The sequence below is a fragment of the Zonotrichia albicollis genome, chromosome 2 (genome assembly GCF_047830755.1).
Source record: "Zonotrichia albicollis isolate bZonAlb1 chromosome 2, bZonAlb1.hap1, whole genome shotgun sequence".
In the NCBI taxonomy this organism is placed as follows: Eukaryota; Metazoa; Chordata; class Aves; order Passeriformes; family Passerellidae; genus Zonotrichia; species Zonotrichia albicollis.
Window position 1 is genome coordinate 18,496,188 of NC_133820.1, and position 20,257 is coordinate 18,516,444.

Genomic DNA, 20,257 nt, shown 5'->3' on the forward strand with positions numbered 1-20,257 from the left:
CCATCCTGTTTCAGGGTCCCTGTCCCCATGGGCTGGTTGATGGCAGCCAGGGGGGAACAACCATGTCACCCTTTGCAGGCAGGAGCTGCAGCCAAGGGGAGTGGGCCAGAAAGGAGGAGGGAGAGTCTCACAGGAGAGATTTTCCATCCCCAGGGCTTGGGCAAAGCTGCTATGCTATGTGTGAGCAAACCCAGCAGCTTGATTAAAAAGAGGCAGATCTTCTCACATGTATGATCCCCACTTGCTGATTTTGGACTGCCTGATTTGTGTGCTCAGTGGTGCTTCTTATTTCACAGCTACTGTGGAACTCTAAGGGATTTTTTTCTTCCTTCTGCCAGTGCTTGCTCTGGTCTTTGTTTTACTTCCAGCAGCCCTTTCACCTAAGGTTTACCCATTTCCCAGAGGGGTCAATGCAATTTAGTTCCCACTCTGGTGTTGAAGGACTTGGTGTGGACCTCAGCCTCTCCCATCTCACCCTATATTCAAAGAGGACAGAACATTTCCCACTTCTGCCAAAGGAGTGCATAGCTCTTCCTCCAAAAATGGGGGCATTGAGCACCCCTGATTAGGGAAGGTGTCCAAAGGCTTTCCCATTCCCCAGCCTGGGTGAGGGCTCTGCTTGACCCCCAAAAGAAAGATGTGTTTCCCTGGTGCTTGATCCTCCCAGCTTTAATGCCAGTAGCAGGTCACCTGGGGAGCTGTCAGTGGTGATAGACTCAGTCCCATTCTGTTTCAAAATTGCTTTAAGAAAGATGCCTGGCTGTTTAATATTTAAGCTAAATGTTTAATGTTTAAACAAGGAAATTGGTCTGATTGTCAGAAAGGGCATTAAAGCAGGATGGGAACTGGTTTATAATCTCTGACAAATGCTGCCCTTTCTCTGCAGCAGCCTGGTGCCTGGGAGCTGCAGGAGTTTCAGAAATGCCAATTTTAATCAATCTCACTCATTCCACTTGCTGCCTGCCAATCCCACAGCAGCGAGATGTGCCTTTCCCTGGGAAGGGGCAACATTGTACCTGGCCCTGTTTAACAGTCTGAGATTAATTCAGTTGAATTGCACTGGTATTTCAAACCCCAAACTAATTTCAATAGAAATGTGTGTGGAAAAGGTGAAAAGTGAAGCTGGACAGTGTTGGCTCATGGGTTTATTGCAGATGATTTGGGGTCCCTTTTACACATGCACACAGAAGTTCTGATGTCAAGCCTGAAAATGATTGGTTCTAATTGCTACAAATACACCTATGGATAAATTATTTTTGAACAGGTACAGGCAGTGTTTTCCAGGTGGTGGAAATGTCCTCCTGGGGAAAGTGTGTGGCAGTGTAGAACTGTTTCACACCACAAAAGGCTCATCAGCAGCCTGGGCTGCCTCCCTGCCTGGGCTGCATGCCCAGGGTACCCCTTGTGCACAGGAATCCCTGCTCAGCAGTGCCTGGAGCTGGGGAGAGCACATTCAGCAGGGAGCCCTCAGCAATTCAGGTAACTCACAAAAAAACCAAGCAAGACAGAATCTGAAGAAAAGTTTATAAGAAAATCAAGGTTTCAGGACTATTGAAAGGCACATTTCACCCACAGCTGAGCTCATGGACACATACAACGCTCAAAATTCATGGCAAAAAGACCACATAATAATGGCACATTGTGAAACATACATTCCAGACTTCAGTCAAACACTAAAGTGATTATTTTAAGTGTATCATGTACATAATAAGAGCAGAACAGGCAGATGCTTCCAATTACTGTAATTTACAAGGCAGTAATTCAAGCCTCAAATACAGTTCTCCTTATTAGAAGAAGGGGCCATGGATTAGCAGCAAAATGAGGGGCAGTAAATGGACAGGGAATCAGGAAGCTGCTGCCATTTGGAAAACAACAGCCAGCACCTGCTGCAAGTGGGAGGAATTTAACTTTGCTAATTCATTTCACTGTGCTGTGGCAGCACAAGGCTGGGCTGGATGGATGCTCTCAGGGCAGGCACCCTGCAGAGCAGATGTGCACAGATGTTTCCTTGGCAGTGGGCAAGATGAAGTCCAGCCATGTCTCCTCTCTCCCTGCTCAGTGCTGTGCCTTGTGATAATTACCTCCTTTCATCCAGCTAGGGGTTAAGCTTCACGTTGAGATGATTAATAATTAATCAAATGCATTTGAAAATTAATTTGGCAATTCTGTGACTGATTGGCATGCTAATCTCTTCTGTGCAGTGGGGGTGGTATGGGAACAGCCTCGGATGTTCTGAGGTGAATGCATGAGGGCATTTACTGTCTTGTGTGGCAAAAAATAAAACACTGAGTGGAAACAAAAGCGTTCTCTGAGACCTCTTTGCAACTCAGAAAAGGTGTGATCTGCATTTTGCCTTCCTGTATTAGGAATATATCATTGATATTATCATGTCCAAACAAAACCAAATGGACAAGTTTGAAAAACGCCCCCATGGTTTAACTGCAGTAGATTCAATGCATTAATTATGGGACAAAAAAGAAAAAAATCACAAGGAGAATAACTTCTTGCTCTTTCCAGCTGTCCATGCCACTTTTCTCCAAAATAACACCCATCTGGTGAGAGGGGAGGAGGGGGGGTGTGCAGCTCCGCCTGTCCCCGCTAGTTCCGGCAAGGAAGTCCCTTTTTACAGACCAGGAGCGCTGCAGCAGCCGCAGAGGTGACACACAGGGTGCAGCTCAGCAGGCACAGCAGCCCCGGTGCCGAGGGCAGGTTCCTCTCCCAGAAGCTCCTGGGGAATGGCCGGGCTGGGACATCCTGGGGGAGAGAGGAGATGGTGATTCCATAGGGTGTCCCCTCACCCTGAGGTGGCAAACGCCCCCCCGTGAGGCTGGGGAGGTCACAGGTATTTCCCAGGTGAAATAGCTGGAAATATTTGAATATGAAGTACCAGGGAGACAAGTCATGGCTGTGAGATGTGTGTTCTGCCATCCTGGACAGCCACAGGACAGTGAAGATGGAGTTACTTGTGGCTGGAATGAGGTTTTATTTGGCTTTAAACCATGGTCTGGGACTGGGCAGAGTTAGGCTGAATTTTTAGTCCCCAAGGCCCTGAGATCAGTGTTCTTGGCTCTTAGTCATCCACCCTTCAGACAGGGGTAACAATATTGCTTGGACAAGTCACAGAAATTAATGCCATCAGCATGGGAGGTGACTAAAGCCTTGCCTGGGAGCAGGGTGCACAGGAATCACTGAAACAGGGACACACCTGACTGAGGGCTGTGCGCCTGACTGGGTGACATTTACACTCTGGCTCACCTTTGACTCTGGCTCTGGCATCCAAATTTCACTCTTGGAGATCTTCCCCATACTGTGTAGCACCTAGAAGAAAAAATTATTAATTATTTGTACCATGTGAAAAAATTATAACCCACAATACTTCCAGTGTTGGAGAAACAGACAAAGAGCAAGTGACATTGATAAAAGATGTAACTATGGCTAGCTGAAAGTCTCTTGAACCAAAAAACGTACAGTGATTTCTGCTAGAGCTTCTCTAAATATTTTTGTGGGAGGTTTTTATGTTTGAGGTTTTTTTTTTCTTCCCTGAATAAAATTAAAAAAGCTTTTCCTCAAGGCAGTTTGAGAAACACCAAGGTGAGGTTACAGCCATGCACTGCGGACACAAAACCTGTTAGATAGAAAGGGATAGGGATAAGAGGAGATATAGGGACATATCTATCTATATCTAGATATATCTAGATATAGAAAGAGCAGAGATGCAACCCTGAGGTTCTCACAGCAGAGAATTATGGAGCCCTCCCTCGCCCATTCAGGCAGTACAAAGCTCATCAAGGATTTTTCTTGAGAATAAACTGATTGTAACAATCATGGGGATTTTTTGGGGCAAATGAATGCCTTCAGAAGACAGCTCACTGTGTTTGTAACTACTGCTCACAGGCATGGAGAAAAGAGAAATTAGGTGACTTGAAATGGAGCAAATAATAAGGATTATAAGGCAAATTTGACATTCTGTCAAATGGAAGTAAAAGACTGATTTTCCTTTAAATAACAACTCTGTGGCTTTGCCATGCAGTTGTAACTGCAATGTGCACCCTTTAATGCTTTTTTCCCCTCCCTCCAGATTGTTGTAAAGGGATTTCACTGTGACTGGGAACCCAGCCCAATGTGTGTCATTGTGAGGAGATTTAGACATTATCAGAGCTGCACATTACTATTTCATAAAGCTCAGCTAACAGGACTGTCTTGTAAAAGGAGAAGCAGAAGGGATAGATCAAAAACAAGAACAATGTTCAGATTTTCAGATTTCTGCACAGGAAATAGCTGTGAGCATTTGAAATTACTTAGATGAGTTTTAAAACATGCAGTGATTAATTTGTTAGAAACTGGGACAGAGTATGTACAAGCAGCATCAGGTTGGAGGATTTTATCTCTAGACATGCAGTACATGGCATAAGCTTTATTTTAAGTCTCCAGTTCAGTAATATTCTGATTTTGTTGAGATTCTTGGCTTCACTTTATTTGATAACCAATTAAGTAAGTTAAAAAAATTAAAAATATTTGGGTCACGTTGTTTTCTGGGATCTCTCCCTGCCAATTCTAGGAGCCTTTGCACTAAATCAGACTCTCCCAGCAGTACTCAATCCTTTGCAGCCTTTTGATGGAGATGCTGGGAGCAGGGCAGGGTGTGTACCTCTCTGGCTGCTCTCTCTCCTGCCTGCACGGCTCCCTCCATGTATCCGCTCCACTGCGTCGCCGTCTCCGTGCCAGCAAAGTAGATCCTGTCCACAGGCTGGCGAATGATCCTTCAAAACAATGGAAAATGTCAGGGGACAAGTGACAGGAGGGTGATGATCCTTCTAAAAGAAGTTTATGGCTTTGATGGAGTGACTGGCTCCAGCTGTCCAGAATCCCTGCAGACCTGGGCTGAGGTGTGATCAGCTGTCCCTGTAGGACCACCTGCTTGCTTCTGCACTCAAAATTCAAGATCTGAGAGAGAGAAAAACCTTAGGCATAAATCAGTGTTCCCAGTTTCCATACAAAGTTACACAGGCCTCAGTTTAGTGCTGGGATAAGGGGTAGTCCTAACAGCAATGCAGTGCAGCTGATAGACTGATGTTTTTTGCATGGCAGCTTTGCTGTTATCCTGCTGTTAGAGTGGGATGTGGATGATGTTCCTGCAGTGCTAGATCACCAATATCAGCCTGTTTCTGAGGCTGCTTGGCACTCAGGGAGCTGCATTTCCCCCCACAGGGTCATAAAGGCAGTCCCTCAGCCCTGCAGTCCTGCAGAAGCATTCCAGCCAACCCATCTGCAGGTAATTCTCCCACTGGGAATGCGCCTGCTGTACGGGCTCCCATCTAATCCCCCATTAGGTTTTTCCTGTCTGTTTGACAGCAGCTTCCCCAGGCCAGACACCTCACCCATCACTGCCTGGGTGTTTGGATAAATGACAAGAGATAAATGACTGTACATGGGACAGCTATTCTCCATGTGATCTCAACTCAGGTCAATGGATAAATGACAAGAAATAAATGACTGTACATGGGACAAAATGACTGTACGTGGGACAACTCCTCCCCATGTGATCTCAGCTCAGGCAGGGTCTAACCCCATGCTGGACATGTTGAGGAGCTCCTGGGCTTCTCCTGAACCTGATGTTCCATCTATACAGTCACTGGAGACTCTTCATCACAAGATGTGTCCTCAAGGGCTTGGGGGGTCTCTAGAGGGATCCACTGCAAATACTGCATAAAACTGCTGTAAATAATCCAGAGGGGAAAAGTTTTGTGGATTTAGCAGGTCCCTTTGTGACTGTGCTTCATCTCCTTAAAAGCCACAGGAGAAAACTCTGCTCTTAGTAAAGCAAATAGCAATATCCTCATTAGCTGGGGAGTGGGGGAGTGAAAGTGAGTTGAAGTTCCTCTGATATTGTAAATACGCCATGGGTGTGTTGCACAAGGTACAGCATTGTACATGAGCTAAGAAATTGGAATTAGGAAGCAAATCACTCTCTGTTTTACCTTCCATAGGAGTGCATGATGCCTGGGGGGAAGTAGGCTGTGTAGCAGCCCCCTGAATATTGCTCCATGGTCCAGTCCTTCTCCTCATAATGCACAGGCTGTGGGTTTCAACAGAGAAAACAGTCAAACACTGACAGAGAAACTGGAAATAAAGAGAATATTTCTTTTGAAGAGGGGGAAAACAGGCTAAGAATACCTGCCAAAGGAGTGCCATGTCATCTGGCTAATGCTATCCATCTGCACAAAACAAATTTTTGTGCTTTTACAGAACCACCAGTCTCCCACAGGCATATGACAGGACAAATTAAAACATGCACTGCCTTCTCTTTTCTTGTGCAGGGTGAGACTGGCAGCTCTTTTCTTCTTGTATTCAGTCCTGTCCTCCCCTTGTTGAATGGCCCAACATGCAATTTTAGGTACACATTTTAGATGCCAGGAACTTTGCCCTCATCATCCAGAGCAAAGGAGCAACAATATTGTACAACAGAGAAAAACCAGGCATTAATTCCTTACGTGTAAAGCCTCTCTCATCCCCAGTGCCTTGGCATATGCCTCACAGATCTTCCTTTTCCTGTATGAAAATAAAATCAGAGTCAGAAAAAAAAAGGGACGTGTGGGGGGAACCTCTCCACTCTCATCTTTCTTATAAAAAACCCAAATTTACTGCAACAAATGGGAAAGAAAGTTGGGTTAGGCTTTGTTTTTAAGTCAGATTTCAAGTTCTTGTCTTAACATACATATTTTAAATGCTGATGCCTAAAAATTACATCAAAAATGGACCCAGGGAATGGGAAATGAAGGTTGATTTTGGCAATGAGCTCTAAAAAAATAAATCTTTGTAGAGCTATTTTAGGATGCAGAGCCAATTCATCCTCATGTTCACTGGTGTAAGACCAGAAGAAAAGCAATATAAATCAATTAAATCCCTACAGATTTACTCTAGCTGGGAATAAAATATGAGCTGAAGAATGCTGCTCACATTCCTAAGCAGAGCTCCTCTTTCACTTGCACTGTACCAAAATTCACATTTAGAAAGTACTGTTTGTTCATTTCACTGACTAATAGGGAAATCATACTTTTATAAACACAGAAATTTAAAAATTTTATCACCCAGTCTGAATCTGAAGGAGACCCAAAAGGAGCCATGTCATCACTACTGTATTCCTGTGTTAAAGCATCATTCAGTGGAGATGTAGTTTGGGAACATGGTTGGAAAAATCTTCTCCATTCACACAGACACCCAAAATTGGTAAATCATAGCATAGAAGAGTGGGCAGGACTTGGAAATTTAGAAATATCCATAACTGGATTAATATTAGCTTTAGCGTCTCAGCCTGTTTATGCTAAAATCTCAATTTCTGCCCCAATTTCCAGTGTTGGTAGTTGCACTGAGAATGTATAAATGTGCACATTCACACACATATTTACACACATCCCTGTGGGAAGCATTCCAGAGAAACCATTTGTTTCTGAATATCCACAGCTTCTGAACTCTTACCTCTCTTCCTTGCTGAGATGGGCCAGCTTGACAGCCTTTCTGCTAAGGATGAAACTGAAAACAAAAATAAGGAACATGAACATCACCTCAGCTGATTTTCAGGCTTGAAATGACTCTAAATAGGGATTGGCAAAGCACTCTATTGGTATGTAATGAGCTGCATGTTTGGTATCATACCTCAGCATCAAATAATTACAGGTCACACAGGGGAAAAAGCCTGTGCAGGATAACCTGCAGAGTTAACTGAAAGGAAGGGTGTGCATTCCCTATCTAGGTCTGATCCAGAAGGATTGAAATTCTGAGCTTTATTAAGCTTTTGAAGTCCAGCAGGCAGCTGCCTGTGTCACTTGTGTAAGTGATGGCAGCCTGCTGCTCTGACAGGCTCTGCACAGTGCCATGGATCACTCCTGCAAGAACCAGGACTGGTATTTATCCATCTTGCAGGAAACAGATTTGACAATTAGTTCATCTGGCCCTAGTGGAGATATCCAGGGGATGAAGGATGCTCCTACACTCTTTTAGAAAGTCACAGAAATCCATGAGGAGAAAGAAAGCTGGAAACTGTTTGCCATGTGGGGTTTGGAGGAGGTCTGCTTCTCTCAGGCCATGGAAGCTTTCAAGCCTTGAACATGCCCATAAACAAGCACAGCTCAGTACAAGGGGTGAGCTTTCCCTGCCAGGCACTTAAGGAGCAGTTGCCTGATATTTATATTGGCTTTTTTTGACAGTGTCACCTCAGATTATGGTGGAAACACTTGTAAAGATTATTTGTTCATTTGGTTTCAGCTATTTAAAAAGGTGTCATGTATTTTCCCACCTGTTTGTCCAAACTGTAACATTTTTACTTGTCAGTTTCTACAGAATCTTGATTTTTTTTTTCACTGCACAGCTGCCTCCCTGCTCCAGCAGCTGATGTTCCTTGTCCTGCCTCAGCTCAGTGGGAAGAGGCGACAAATGAGGATTTCTTGGGCAGTTGTGTTGTCATTTTGGACCAGGCACTAAACATAAAAGCCCAACATAAGCCAAATACATAGGCTCAAACAGAGAGGTAAGACAGGGCTTTATTTCTAAATCTACTCCATAGCAAAAAAAAAAAAAAAAAAAGTGACCTGAATGCTTAAAAATTACTACAGCTGAATTCAGCAACTCCTTCCCAACCACTTCCTTGTATTAGGCTGTTTGTAGCAAAACCTTCACCAAAAATTTATATGGACTAGAAAGGCACAAGAGGCTTGGCAGAAGTGCTCTCTTCCATCTGTGCAAACTGTGGAATGGGAAACACTGATGTAACCTTGTATTTTCCCCTCTCCCTCCTGTTCCCACCAACTCTTCCAAGAGGAAACACACGTCTGTGAGTATGGCCCAGCAGATTTACCCCATAATGGCAGGGAAAGTTCCATCAGGTTTTGTGTCATCTATGGTTATTCCAATTGGAGACTCTTCATCCTCAATGACGAAGGAACCACAATAACCTAAGGGGAAAGAAACCCCAAGATGATTGTTAGAAAAACTTGTTGGTGATCACTGTTTCTGATAGGAATGAGCAGGGAAAATTATCCATAAAAGGAATTGTGCAGTAATTCTGTTATTACCAATAGGACCCACATGTCTGAAGTGTCTCTGTAACAGTTTCTCTCTCCTCTCTGACTCTGAGAAATTATGTAAAAAGACTTGTAAAAATCTTTAAAATTCCATTGTTAGCTAACAAGGAATTTCTGTGGATTGCTGCAAGTCCCTTTGGCTTTCTATTTTGAGGAGAATAAACATTAGAAATAAATTGATCTAGTCAGAATTATGGTGATTCATTCCATGAGTAACTTTGACCAAAACAAAACCCAGTGTAATTACATCAGGTCACTGCAGGCTCAAATCTCCACTATTTTGATTTTGCTGGTGATAAGATTGCTAGGAATGGTGTTCCATAACAGTAATGCAGCAGAAGCATGGGCTTCCATGTAGGATCACATCAGGACATGTTTCAGATGAACATGCAAAAAATCTCATCTAGATGATAATGCCTGACTGTATTCCTGCCTAATCTCTATGGCCAGGTTATGCCCTGAAACATGCAAAAATTATATTGCTTTGCTTAAGAAATATTTTTACCACTCTCAATATTGTTAGGAAGAAAGTGGAATTAATATGTTCATAGAAATAGTTCTGAAAATAGTATCAGCTAAAGCTGAGGAAAAAAAAAATTACAGAATAGAAAAAATAATATTATTGAATAGAAAAATATCTAGAGCTAAACAAAAAGCTAACCTACTTTTCCCAGTCCTCTGAGATATCAAGTCTGCAGAACAGGAGATTAAAATCAGGGAAAGGTCTTGCTTACACCTTAAGCTCTGCTTGTCACCTGCTGTAAATTCTCTTTGGCTGACCTAACTGTCCCTGGCAGGAGAAGAAGGGAGCTGATGCTGCAGGGAGGCTGAGGCTTCTGTGCTCTGCAGGTTTCAGCAAGGTTTCCCAGGGAAACACTGCTTGTTCTCTTGGTCATCCCACCTCAGCCAACTGCTGTGAGATTTGGGATCCTGGTTGGGTCTGGACTCATCTTTGGGACAAGGCATGCACTCAAGCTCAGAGAAAGATTTCTGCCTTCTAAGGAGCTTTAATTTCACTTTTCTGTATGTTTGATTTTGGGGTTTTGAACATTTAACCTTCCCTTGGATTTATTCCCTGATTGTTAGACAGCAGAACTTCAAATTTTGCACAGAGTCCCCAAGTCCTTCCCCACCTACCCTTCCTCCTCCAGAAGGCTTCCTTGTAGTACATCATGGTTTTTATGACACTGCCCATAGGCAAACGCTGAATTAACTGGTTTCTGTTTGGTGGCAGCTCTGGTTTGTAGTGAATCTTTGTTGTCAGGATTGGAGGGATGGCACTGATCACGTACTTGCTCTGAAATGTAGAACAAAGTCAGCACAAGGCGCTGCCTCCTCACGAGCTCATCCCACAGGACAGGTTTGAAAGTCACTCTTAACAGCTTTCCCACTCCTGACCCTGCCAGGTGACTTTCCCACACACAGATTTCCAAGTGACAAAAGTAGTTCTGCCATTTCAGAAACACAGTGCTGGAAAAAACAGACCTGAGTTGAAACTTGGCTGGAGACAGGTGGGAAAATGGGACAAGAGACATCCTATGGGTAAAACTGCCCTTATCATCTCCCGGAAAATATGACTCACATTTGTCCCAACTGTAAGATGCTAAAAAATCACAGTTGTGCACATTCACAGGATGTTACTTCGGGACAAGGAATACTAATGGTGATTCCAGCTTTCCTGAATGTGCTCCATCCCTCTCACAGGCCCTGGGTCTGACTGGAGCAGTGCAGGACTCTGTAGGGTGACACTTTTTCCCAACACTGCTGCTCTCAGGCTGCTGGGGCTGCTGCTGCCCCATGGGTGCCCTGTGGGTCATCATGTGCCATTGGAGCATTTCAAAGCACCCAGTACAGAGGCAAAATCTTACTAAAGGTGTTTGAAATGTGGGTTTTTTTTTTTCTGTGCTGTGAATCACAAACTTAGACACAAATAGGAAGGTTATTTTTCCTTCCTTTGAAATGGTCTCAATGCAGAACTAAAATGTAAAAGTATACGAAGACATAGAAATTTAAGGCAGAGAAGTCAGAGTAATGACAGAAACCAAGTAGCAGAACACCAAGAAGAGAGCCAGTCATAAATAAATCCGTAAAGCAGGTTCCATGGAGTGTCAGCATAGTCCAAGAAACAGACACACACAAATGGGCATTTCCTGATTACAGCTGGCCAAGAGATACAGCAGATATATTCGCCTACTAAATGCATACTCCAATTTTATTCTGATTGAATTACCTCATATATCTCATGGTTCAGAGTCTCCACAAGGACATTATCACCTGTCTGATCAATACTGATCACAGGTCTCTCCAGTTTAACTCTGCCTTTCAGGCGTTCCATTATTTTCTCTGATATCTGACCGGAACCCCCTTTAAACTTCCTCTCCTAAAACAACAAAGAGGAAAGAAACACAGACAAAAAAATCAACAGCATTAATCACAATGACATTGAATATGACTTCTGCTCACCATCACAAAATTGCAGGCCAAATCTTCAAGTCCTAAGGGTGCATAAAGACACCCAAACTTACAGAAGAGCAAGGGCATAAACCTAAGCATCAGTGGGGATTTCTGACTGAACCACTTTTGCAATGACTTCCCTAATGACCTGGCTTAAAGACTCTTTAAGCCTAGAGAACATGCACATATAATGCAGACTTTCTAGCAAAAATAAACATATCACTTCATTCAAATGGGTTCCGAGTATTTTACCCACCATGGTAGAACTGAAACCCTCAATGTGACAAAGAAACCAACTGTACAGTGAAATACTGTGCCAGCCCAGAAGCAAGACAGATCTTTAACCGAGTCTGGTCTCCAGGTAATGAGCTTTCTCCCTGTATCTTCTCTGGGAAGACACAAAGACAGTTCTGCCAGGCAAAAAAGCACAGTCTATGACACACATAATGTCTAATGTCCATGCAGAGGGTCAGGGGAAGCACTAAAACCTCTTTTATCTACCAGCCACCAGCAGGAGGTAAAGCAGCTCCCTTTTACATGTAAGATGCTGGCAGAGAGGAAAGGATCCATAAAGTTTTGTGCTGAAAGACTGAAATGGCTGCCCAAGCAGGTTTTATAAGACTTAGAAGGTCCACTAAGCCAGAAACCCTTAGTGCTTTTGCTCAACTAAAATTGATTGGGGTGAGGGAAGAAGGAAGCATGATAGGAACAAAGACAGCTTTTCCCATCCAACTACAAAGAAAAGAAATGCTCTTCCCAGGTAGCTTCCCCTTCTCCACATGTTTCATTTATGAGTATCTTGGGATTAATTTTATTTTTAACTCTTGCTGTAGCATTGAGGAGCTGCTGATGTGGGACAGCAAAGATGGCTGAAGGGCTCCTGAGGAGGAAGGCTCTTAGCCAGGTCTGCCTCCTACCACAGGACAGCATCAGCACTGCTTACATCCTTCCTGACACATGGTTGTCTATTCTTACCACAATGGACAGGTGTTGATGGAAACTGCTGACCCAAGGAGGAAGGGCCTTCTGCTATTTACTTCTAGCTCTTGTCATTAGATGCTTCAACACCAAAAACACATCCACATTTCACTCTGAAGTTCACTTGTTCTGAACTCATGTAAACATTCAAATGTGCCAAACAACGCGTAGAAAATAAATTGGCAAAAAAAGCAACACAACTGCAACAACAGTACTGTGCTGAAGGGAATGCAGAAAGCCCCCAATTGTTTAAATAGTCCCAATTTATTCCACATCTTAGCTAATAAAATCCTTCATTAAACAGGGCTGTATCACCTCATGAGAACACATTTCTCTCTGGTGCCACATGCTCTCATCTTTTCATTAATTGCAGGGTTTTGATGGGTACAAGGCTGCACTTGCTCATTACAGTTTCAAGAGAGGAGGAAGGAAATGAGACATTTTGTACCTGGCCCCCATTGGTGATAGAGAAAATCCTGAATGTGCCCCCACACTGCCTCACATACCACAGGAACCAGAGGGCAGAGACCTCGTGGGGCTCAGACGTGACGTTGACGTTCACAAAGACCGTGGCGAAGTCTCTCACAGCTCTGTAAGACACAGCACCAGGAAAAGACTGTGAGAAAATATGAATTCCTGACTGCTTTCAGGGTTTTATTTGTCATACTAAACACAGGCTGCTTTCCCAAAGTCGGAAAAGTCAAGTTGGTTAATACTTGTTTAATTTTTCAGTCTATAGCATGTCTGTTTAAATGGGTTTCTACCAGCACATCCTTCCCTCCCAAAGTATTTACTCATTTAGTTTGAAATCCCATTGATTTAATCTCCATTAAATAATTTTCCAGTTGCCATTCATTTCATCAGAATAAATATTTTTCTCAGCAGAAGAACACTTTTTGTAATCTGTTAGTGAAAATTTTCTGCGTTTCTCATGGGGAGCTCATTGGGCACATCAGCTCCGGGGTCTGATGGCTCCTGAGGGACTGAGCAGCCACACAGCCTGGACATTCCCCACGTGCCATGTAACACTGCTGCACTGAGCCTTTGAGAAATCAAGAATCAAACTTGGCAAATAACCCAGACAGAGAAACCAAATTGGCAATCATTGCCATAAAAATAAAAAAAGGGTCACCTGTCTACCACAGTTCATCCTCTGAAATAAACAGAGAAACAGCAGCAGCAACAGAGGATCTGGCTATTCACATTTCTTGCATTTGTGGCCATAGATTTGTAAGAAAATTGAGATCATTTTGCAAAGAAGGTAAAAGGACTTTGACTTCAATGAAGCTTCATGAAACAACATGAATTTATAATCATCTGATAAAGGAAGGAACTTTGCAAGTTATCTGGGCTAAAATATGTAACTTATAAACTTTTATACCCTCATTTCCAAAGTATGAAGTCCATTCACCCCTGTTTCACTAGCCAGGATGTGAAAACAGCCTGCACACAATAACCTGCTGTAATCCTGAGAGGCACCAAGACATTAAACAGCTGCAGCAGGTTCAGGCCTTAGAGATGTGAAAAAAGTCTCCAGAATCAGTAGATTATCTGTGACACAACAAATCTTTTGTAATCTTGGCTCTGAGTCACACAGAAAATGCTGTGGAAGAATTTTTCTGTTTAAGCACTGTTTTTTAATTGTGTGTAGAAAAATGTGTCTTGGCTTAAAGATCTAAAATGGGTTTTCACTCAGTTTTTGAATGCACTTCAGCCAAGCACATCCATTAAAACTGAATGTTTTACTGACAACACTGGCAGTAGAAGCTGCCCAGCAGAGAAGTCTGTTAAAGGAGGGATCACTACAAACCCAGCCCTGCTCATGCTCCACCAGCTCCATGGCTAAAAGCAGCAGTAAAAACTGAACAGGAAGAGTCAGTGCACTTGCAACAGCAGTTCAAAGTAACCAAGTCTGCAGGCAAAAGGCTCATAAAAGTAATTGCAAAGAAAACTGCAATGCCACAGGGAGCCTGAGCAAGTCCAAATGGTGGTACAGCATATCCCATGGAGCTGGAGCAAGACCTAAGCCATAAAAACGAATTTCAAATGGAAAGTTTTGGTCACGAAGCTGCAGGCACAGCATTAAACTGCAGCCAGAGTGAAAGGCAAACAGAGCACAGCCACACCAATAAAAGACACTGAATAGGAGGGAGGAGATGTTAGAGAACAGCACAGGGGCTGGCACAGCAAGTGGGGACACAAGTGCTCATAAGAGCACACTCCTCTTTGCCATATAAAGAGAAATGATTGAAAAGAGAAAGAAAAGTAAGAAAATTTCCAGTTGTCATCACCTCAATGTATGAACATTGTTCCTTTTTTTATTTGTACAGTGCAGTCCCTCACAGAAAACACACTGGTCTGTGGGGGTACCAGTTGTGGGTTTCTCTGGGTCTGGACTGAAGGCACTTGAGACAGTAATTCATGTTTGGACTAAGGTGTTTATTATTTCTTATCAGTGAAACAGCCTCATTACTGTGAGTTATGCAGCTTTTCATTAGAAGGCACAAAATGGCCAACAATCTCTTGTTACAAGGTCTTTTAAGACTAAACTATCCAATGAAGAGCTGACACCTGGATTATTTTCCCTTTTAACCCAATAACTGATCCCACAGAGCCAACAATGGGGACTTTTCTGCCCAATTACAAAATGCCACCCAAACCCATGGAGAAGAAGAAGAAGCATGAAGAAGCAACCCAGGATAACACTCCATGTTGCTTCCATCCATAACATACCAAAAACCCCAAAAGCTAAATTTTTCATCCAAGTGATACACCTACACTGCTCTCTATAATCTATTTCACACTTTTGTGGATTCCAGACCATTGTGAAGTCTGGGAAATTTTCTCCATGAATGAGGGTCAGAGTCAGTGCAGCCATGGGGGTCAGGGCACCCCAGAGCAGACACAGAAATATTCCCTGTGCTCTGGGTTTCCACACTGGTCATTTTATAGATGATAAAATACCCTGAGCCCTCCTCCTACCAACTCTTATGGATGTTCTGTTGGATCTGTTACTCACAAACAAGGAGGATCTGTGGGATGATGCAAAGGTGCAAAGGTGAAGGGCAGCCCTGGCCGCAGTGGCCATGAGATTGTGGAGTTGAAGAGCCCGAGAGGAGTACAGCAAACAGCAGAACTGCAGCCCTGGAATTTGGAAGGGCAGATTCCATCCTCCCTGAGGCCCTGAATGTCAGTGTCTCATGGGAAACTCCACTGTAAGGAAGAGAGCCACAGGAGAGCTGGCCGGAGTTCAATGATCCAATGGTTGGAAGGGGAAGGATGGTAGGAAGAGCCCTCACCACCACTGCTGTGTGCAGGGACCTGCTGAAGCAAACCCCAGGCTCCCCAGCACCTCTGATGCCACCTGCCAGCCAAACAAAGCCCATTCAAACACCTCCTGATCTGTCCTCAACTGTACTACAGACCCTGCCCAAAAAGCCACAATCATTCCACAGCTGGAATTTCAAAGCAGGTAAAGATTTACATACTTGGTCCAGCAAATCTTATTTATCAGCTCTTTCATGGTCATTTTGTCCCATTCTTCAGCATGTGGAGCATCCCATGGTGCATCAACAGGAATCTGGAGACAGAGGTGAAATATTCAAGAAATGATTCAGTACTTCACCATTGCCTGGTGTGCTAGATAGTAGCACAGACTTAACTGATTTGTTGGCCAGGAGTTACTTTTTTCCCCTGCACATGGATATAAATTTGGAACAAATTCACTAAATGGAATAGTTTCCATTCACACCTTTGGGCATAAATTTTACCATGACCACCAAATCTGTCTTTGGCTGACCAGTGAACCCCCATATCCTTGTGTTGGGACTCATCTGGCCTTTAGCTGTCCAGAAGCAATTACAATTTAGTTGCCTTGGTCTCCTCTAAAAATTGAGGGGAAAGTTCTTTTTCCAGTCAGTTCCAACATGAATATCCAAAGGCCCCTATGTCTCTCTGCTAATTGCAGAGTAAGAAAAAAATGTCTAGATATTCTTGAAATATTTTAGGCAGTTTAATTCATAATAATAATTCTTTGCATGTAAGCAATGTGATGTGGAGGATACCACCATATCTCTAAATCTTTAAAAAATGTACTACTGACAAAAAAATATGTACTATAATACATAATTTTGATCCTGCAAAACCACATAAAACCAGTGGAATTTGCAAGAGTACAGTGAGTTATGCTTGAAGATTCTGATAAGGTAAAGGCCTTGGTTTGTTGCTATATTCTATGGAAACTAATGAATATTTGAAAGAGAGTATAATGCTCCAGGGCTGCAGTTGTACTGCTTATATTTTGAACTTTAAAAGTAAAGTTACAGTGGAGTCAAACTGGAGCCCATCTTAGGCAGCTACAAAAACAAAAAAACATCTTTACTCAAAATGCTGTCATGAGGGAAGGGGAAAAAGCCCTTCTAATCTCCCAACTCATGGAATATTTCTTTCTGTCATGAGAAAATACTTACACTGAGTTCAACCTCATTTTTTCAGATATCTTAGACGCCTCCAGATCTTTTGGATCTCACAGAATCATAGAATAGTTTGGGTTGGAAGGGGTCTTTACAAGTCCACCCCACTCACAGCGAAGAAAATGTATTATTTCTGACAGTTCCTGGGCAATACAGAAATCTTTCTAATGGATGCTTCCTTTCTGTTTTGTTCTGTTGTTGAGAGGTTTTGTTTTTTTTTTTTTTAATATATTAAAGAAGCAATAAAAAACCCTGCCAGAAACAAAACAAAAACAAACTTGATTTATTCATGGAGCATTGTAGGAAACACAGAATTTTGACAGCCTACCTCTTTTCCCATCTTGTCCATGGTTCTCCAGAAGTTATTGTAATCCAGAAAAACCAAGGGATTCCATGTTGAAGGGCAAATGTCTTTGAAATTTCGTGACTTTCCCTGAAATGCACATAAAACCACAAACAGCTGAAATACAACAGAGCAGATCTTCATTACCCAAGAACACAAAATTCTCAGAGTCATCACATTTGGCCTTTTTGCCCAAAAGACCTGGCTGGGTTTTTCCTTTTTTTTTTATCCTGCATATGAATGCAAGCAATGGAATGCATGTTGCTAAACAGGACGGATAAAACCAGCTGGACTGGCATTAAATAGGACAATAATACCTTTTTCTATTTATCTATTTAAATAATATCTTTATCTATTTGTTCTGAAGGGGTAGGGAGGGGTACATTTGGTCTGAGCAGGTTGTCAAATTCTGGGGTAAGGATACTCAAACCATGGCCAAAGAGGTAATATTCCTTGTTCCTAAGCATCCTTCATTATTTCATTTAATGAATCTTCTATTTGACTGCTGCTGAAATGTGCATCCTGTAATTTGTGTGGGTCAAAAATTGAATGCATTTCAAACCATTTAAGCACCTTTATGGTACAACTCACTTTAAAAGTAAACATACCTCCTTATTGTTCCATGGAAGAAACCTAGCCTATAAAAAAAAGTTTGAACAGGAAGTGTTTGGCATCCTTCAATATTGTTCCTAAGCATCCTTCATTATTACATTTAAATGAATCTTCTATTTGCCTGCTGCTGAAATGTGCATCCTGAAATTTGTGTCTAAAATTAAGTGCATTTCTAACTATTTAAGTACCTTTCTGGTACACCTCACTTTAAAAACAAACATACCTCTTTATTATTATTTATTATTGGAAGAAACCTAGCCTATACAAAAAAAAAAAAAGGCTGAACAGGAAGTTTTTGGCTGCAGGAAGAAAAATATTGTACACTTGCAAAAGTGGTGTCAGTATTTTAAATGTGTGTGACACAGAGTTGCAGCAGTGGCTGAAACTGTTATTATCTGAAACTGTTTCAGATAATCCTGTGATATAATGATAAGAGAAACAATCTAGCAGCAGCTGCTTCTTTGTGATAACTTTAATCTGAAACAGGACTGGATATGCAGGTAACATTTCATTAATTTGCTCTGAACCTTCCTCCAGGGAAGTCGGTGAATTTCTCATCAGACCTCTCTGTCCTCTGCCCTTCCAGCTGTGCCAGGAGTTGGTGTGAGGATGCAGGGAACACTCTGACCCTGACAGGCAGGAGCTGAGGTGCTGAAGCAATTTGCAACCTGCTTTTCAGTGCCATGGAGCCCATCACATCTGGCAAGTGAGAATCACAGATCAAGAGAGAGGCTGCAGTGATTCAAATGCAAAAAATGGGGATCCAGGGACAGAGACACAAAGCAGGACCCAAACACACCTTCCTCACACTTGCTGAGAGAGAATGGGTTGATCTTCCCCACTGATAATTGTGTATTTGTGTGTAAAAACATTTGGGTTTCTGATGTTCTGCAGAAACTTTTTCTCTGCAAAGATCACAACAAAGATAAAGGGTGCAAGGCAAACTCAGTGATCATAGTGAGCTTTCAGACTTGGCAAAAACAGTAAAATACTGAAATTCCTACACTTGGCGAACTTTTGTCAGCCCCAGGATAGGTACTGTAAGGGAGGCAAATGTATGTGGGTGAGGGACCACAGCAAGCAAAGCACCAGCTGGTGATCTCAGCAATTAGTTCAGCCTGAGATTCACAATTTCAATGGGGTTTTTTTGGGTTTGTTTTGTTTTTTGTTTTTTTTTTTTTAATTTCCAACAAATGTTGTGCTTTCAAGTCACCAGGAAGTGGTTTGTTACCTCTGGATTTCTGGGTATGCAATCTCAATCTTGTGCAGCACTTGTATTTGCAGGGATCTCCATGGCAGGGAGGAATGATGCATCTGACTCCATGTTCTCAGAAGACTAATTTATTACTTTATAATACTATATTATATTAAAAAATACTTATACTATACTAAAGAATACAGACAGGACACGTACTAAATGCTGAAAAGATAATAATGAAAACTCCTGACTCTTTCCAGAGTCTTGACACAGCTTGACTCTGATTGGCTAAAGAGTGAAAATAACTCACACAGAATCCAATGAAACATTCACCTGTGGGTAAACAATCTCCAAACACATTCCATGCATGAGCACAACACAGAAGAAGCAAATGAGACAAGAATTGTTTTCCTTTTCTCTGAGGCTTCTCAGCTTCCCAGGAGAAAAACCCTGGGTGCAGGGATTTTTTCAGAGACTGTGAATGCCACGTACCACATACTTTTTTCTCTCTTTTATGCCTGTTTTGTTCTTTTTCAGACTTACACTGAAGGAAGGTGGCAGGGGGGAGGCTTTTCCAGGTGCACACCTGCATGCAAAACACTTCTGCCATGGCAAGAGTGGAGTAAATGCTCCTTCCTGTGAGCAGGGAATCCTACAAATGACACTGGCTCCTCCTTTCCCTTGAAGACAATTTCTCACTGCCAGGCTGTAGCACTGTGTTCAGCCACAGAAAAGAGGCCCAAACAGTGCATGCAAAGGGATATACTGCATCCTACAGCTTTTACTGTCATGAACTAAAGCTGTATCAAACTAGGAAATACTGATACCTAGCAGTAACACACAAATAACCATTTTATTCTTATTGCACAACATTTTGCTTTTCTAAAAGATCATCAAACACTGCTTCTCAAAATTCATTTATTGCTAGTCTTTTTTTTCTGGTTGGGAACACAGGTGCCACCCACCTGTGTTTGACATTCTGTCCTTGACATGCTTTAACCCCAATAATTCTGCCCTTCAGCAGAGATGGGGTGCAATGCTGCCAGGCCACCCAAATCAGGGTGAGGAGAAGTTATCCCTGCCCTTATGTCCTGTTGATACTGCAGGGGGGCAAAGGGAAAAG

General features: G+C 42.6%; 1 protein-coding gene across 1 annotated transcript in view; it reads right to left on the reverse strand.

Moving 5' to 3' along the window:
- Window positions 1-1,507: 1,507 nt before the first annotated feature.
- LOC102072722 (amine oxidase [flavin-containing] A) overlaps window positions 1,508-20,257 on the reverse strand; it is a 35,455-nt gene continuing 16,705 nt past the window's right edge. Inside the window, exons 4-15 of the mRNA XM_074534517.1 lie at window positions 17,310-17,414; window positions 15,998-16,089; window positions 12,958-13,099; window positions 11,308-11,457; window positions 10,215-10,374; window positions 8,852-8,948; window positions 7,477-7,530; window positions 6,492-6,549; window positions 5,979-6,076; window positions 4,649-4,760; window positions 3,256-3,318; window positions 1,508-2,754 (exon numbers count right to left, since the gene is read on the reverse strand). Of these exons, the coding sequence (XP_074390618.1) occupies window positions 2,599-2,754; window positions 3,256-3,318; window positions 4,649-4,760; window positions 5,979-6,076; window positions 6,492-6,549; window positions 7,477-7,530; window positions 8,852-8,948; window positions 10,215-10,374; window positions 11,308-11,457; window positions 12,958-13,099; window positions 15,998-16,089; window positions 17,310-17,414 (1,287 nt within the window). The 3' untranslated portion in view covers window positions 1,508-2,598. The remainder of the gene's footprint in view (window positions 2,755-3,255; window positions 3,319-4,648; window positions 4,761-5,978; window positions 6,077-6,491; window positions 6,550-7,476; window positions 7,531-8,851; window positions 8,949-10,214; window positions 10,375-11,307; window positions 11,458-12,957; window positions 13,100-15,997; window positions 16,090-17,309; window positions 17,415-20,257) is intronic.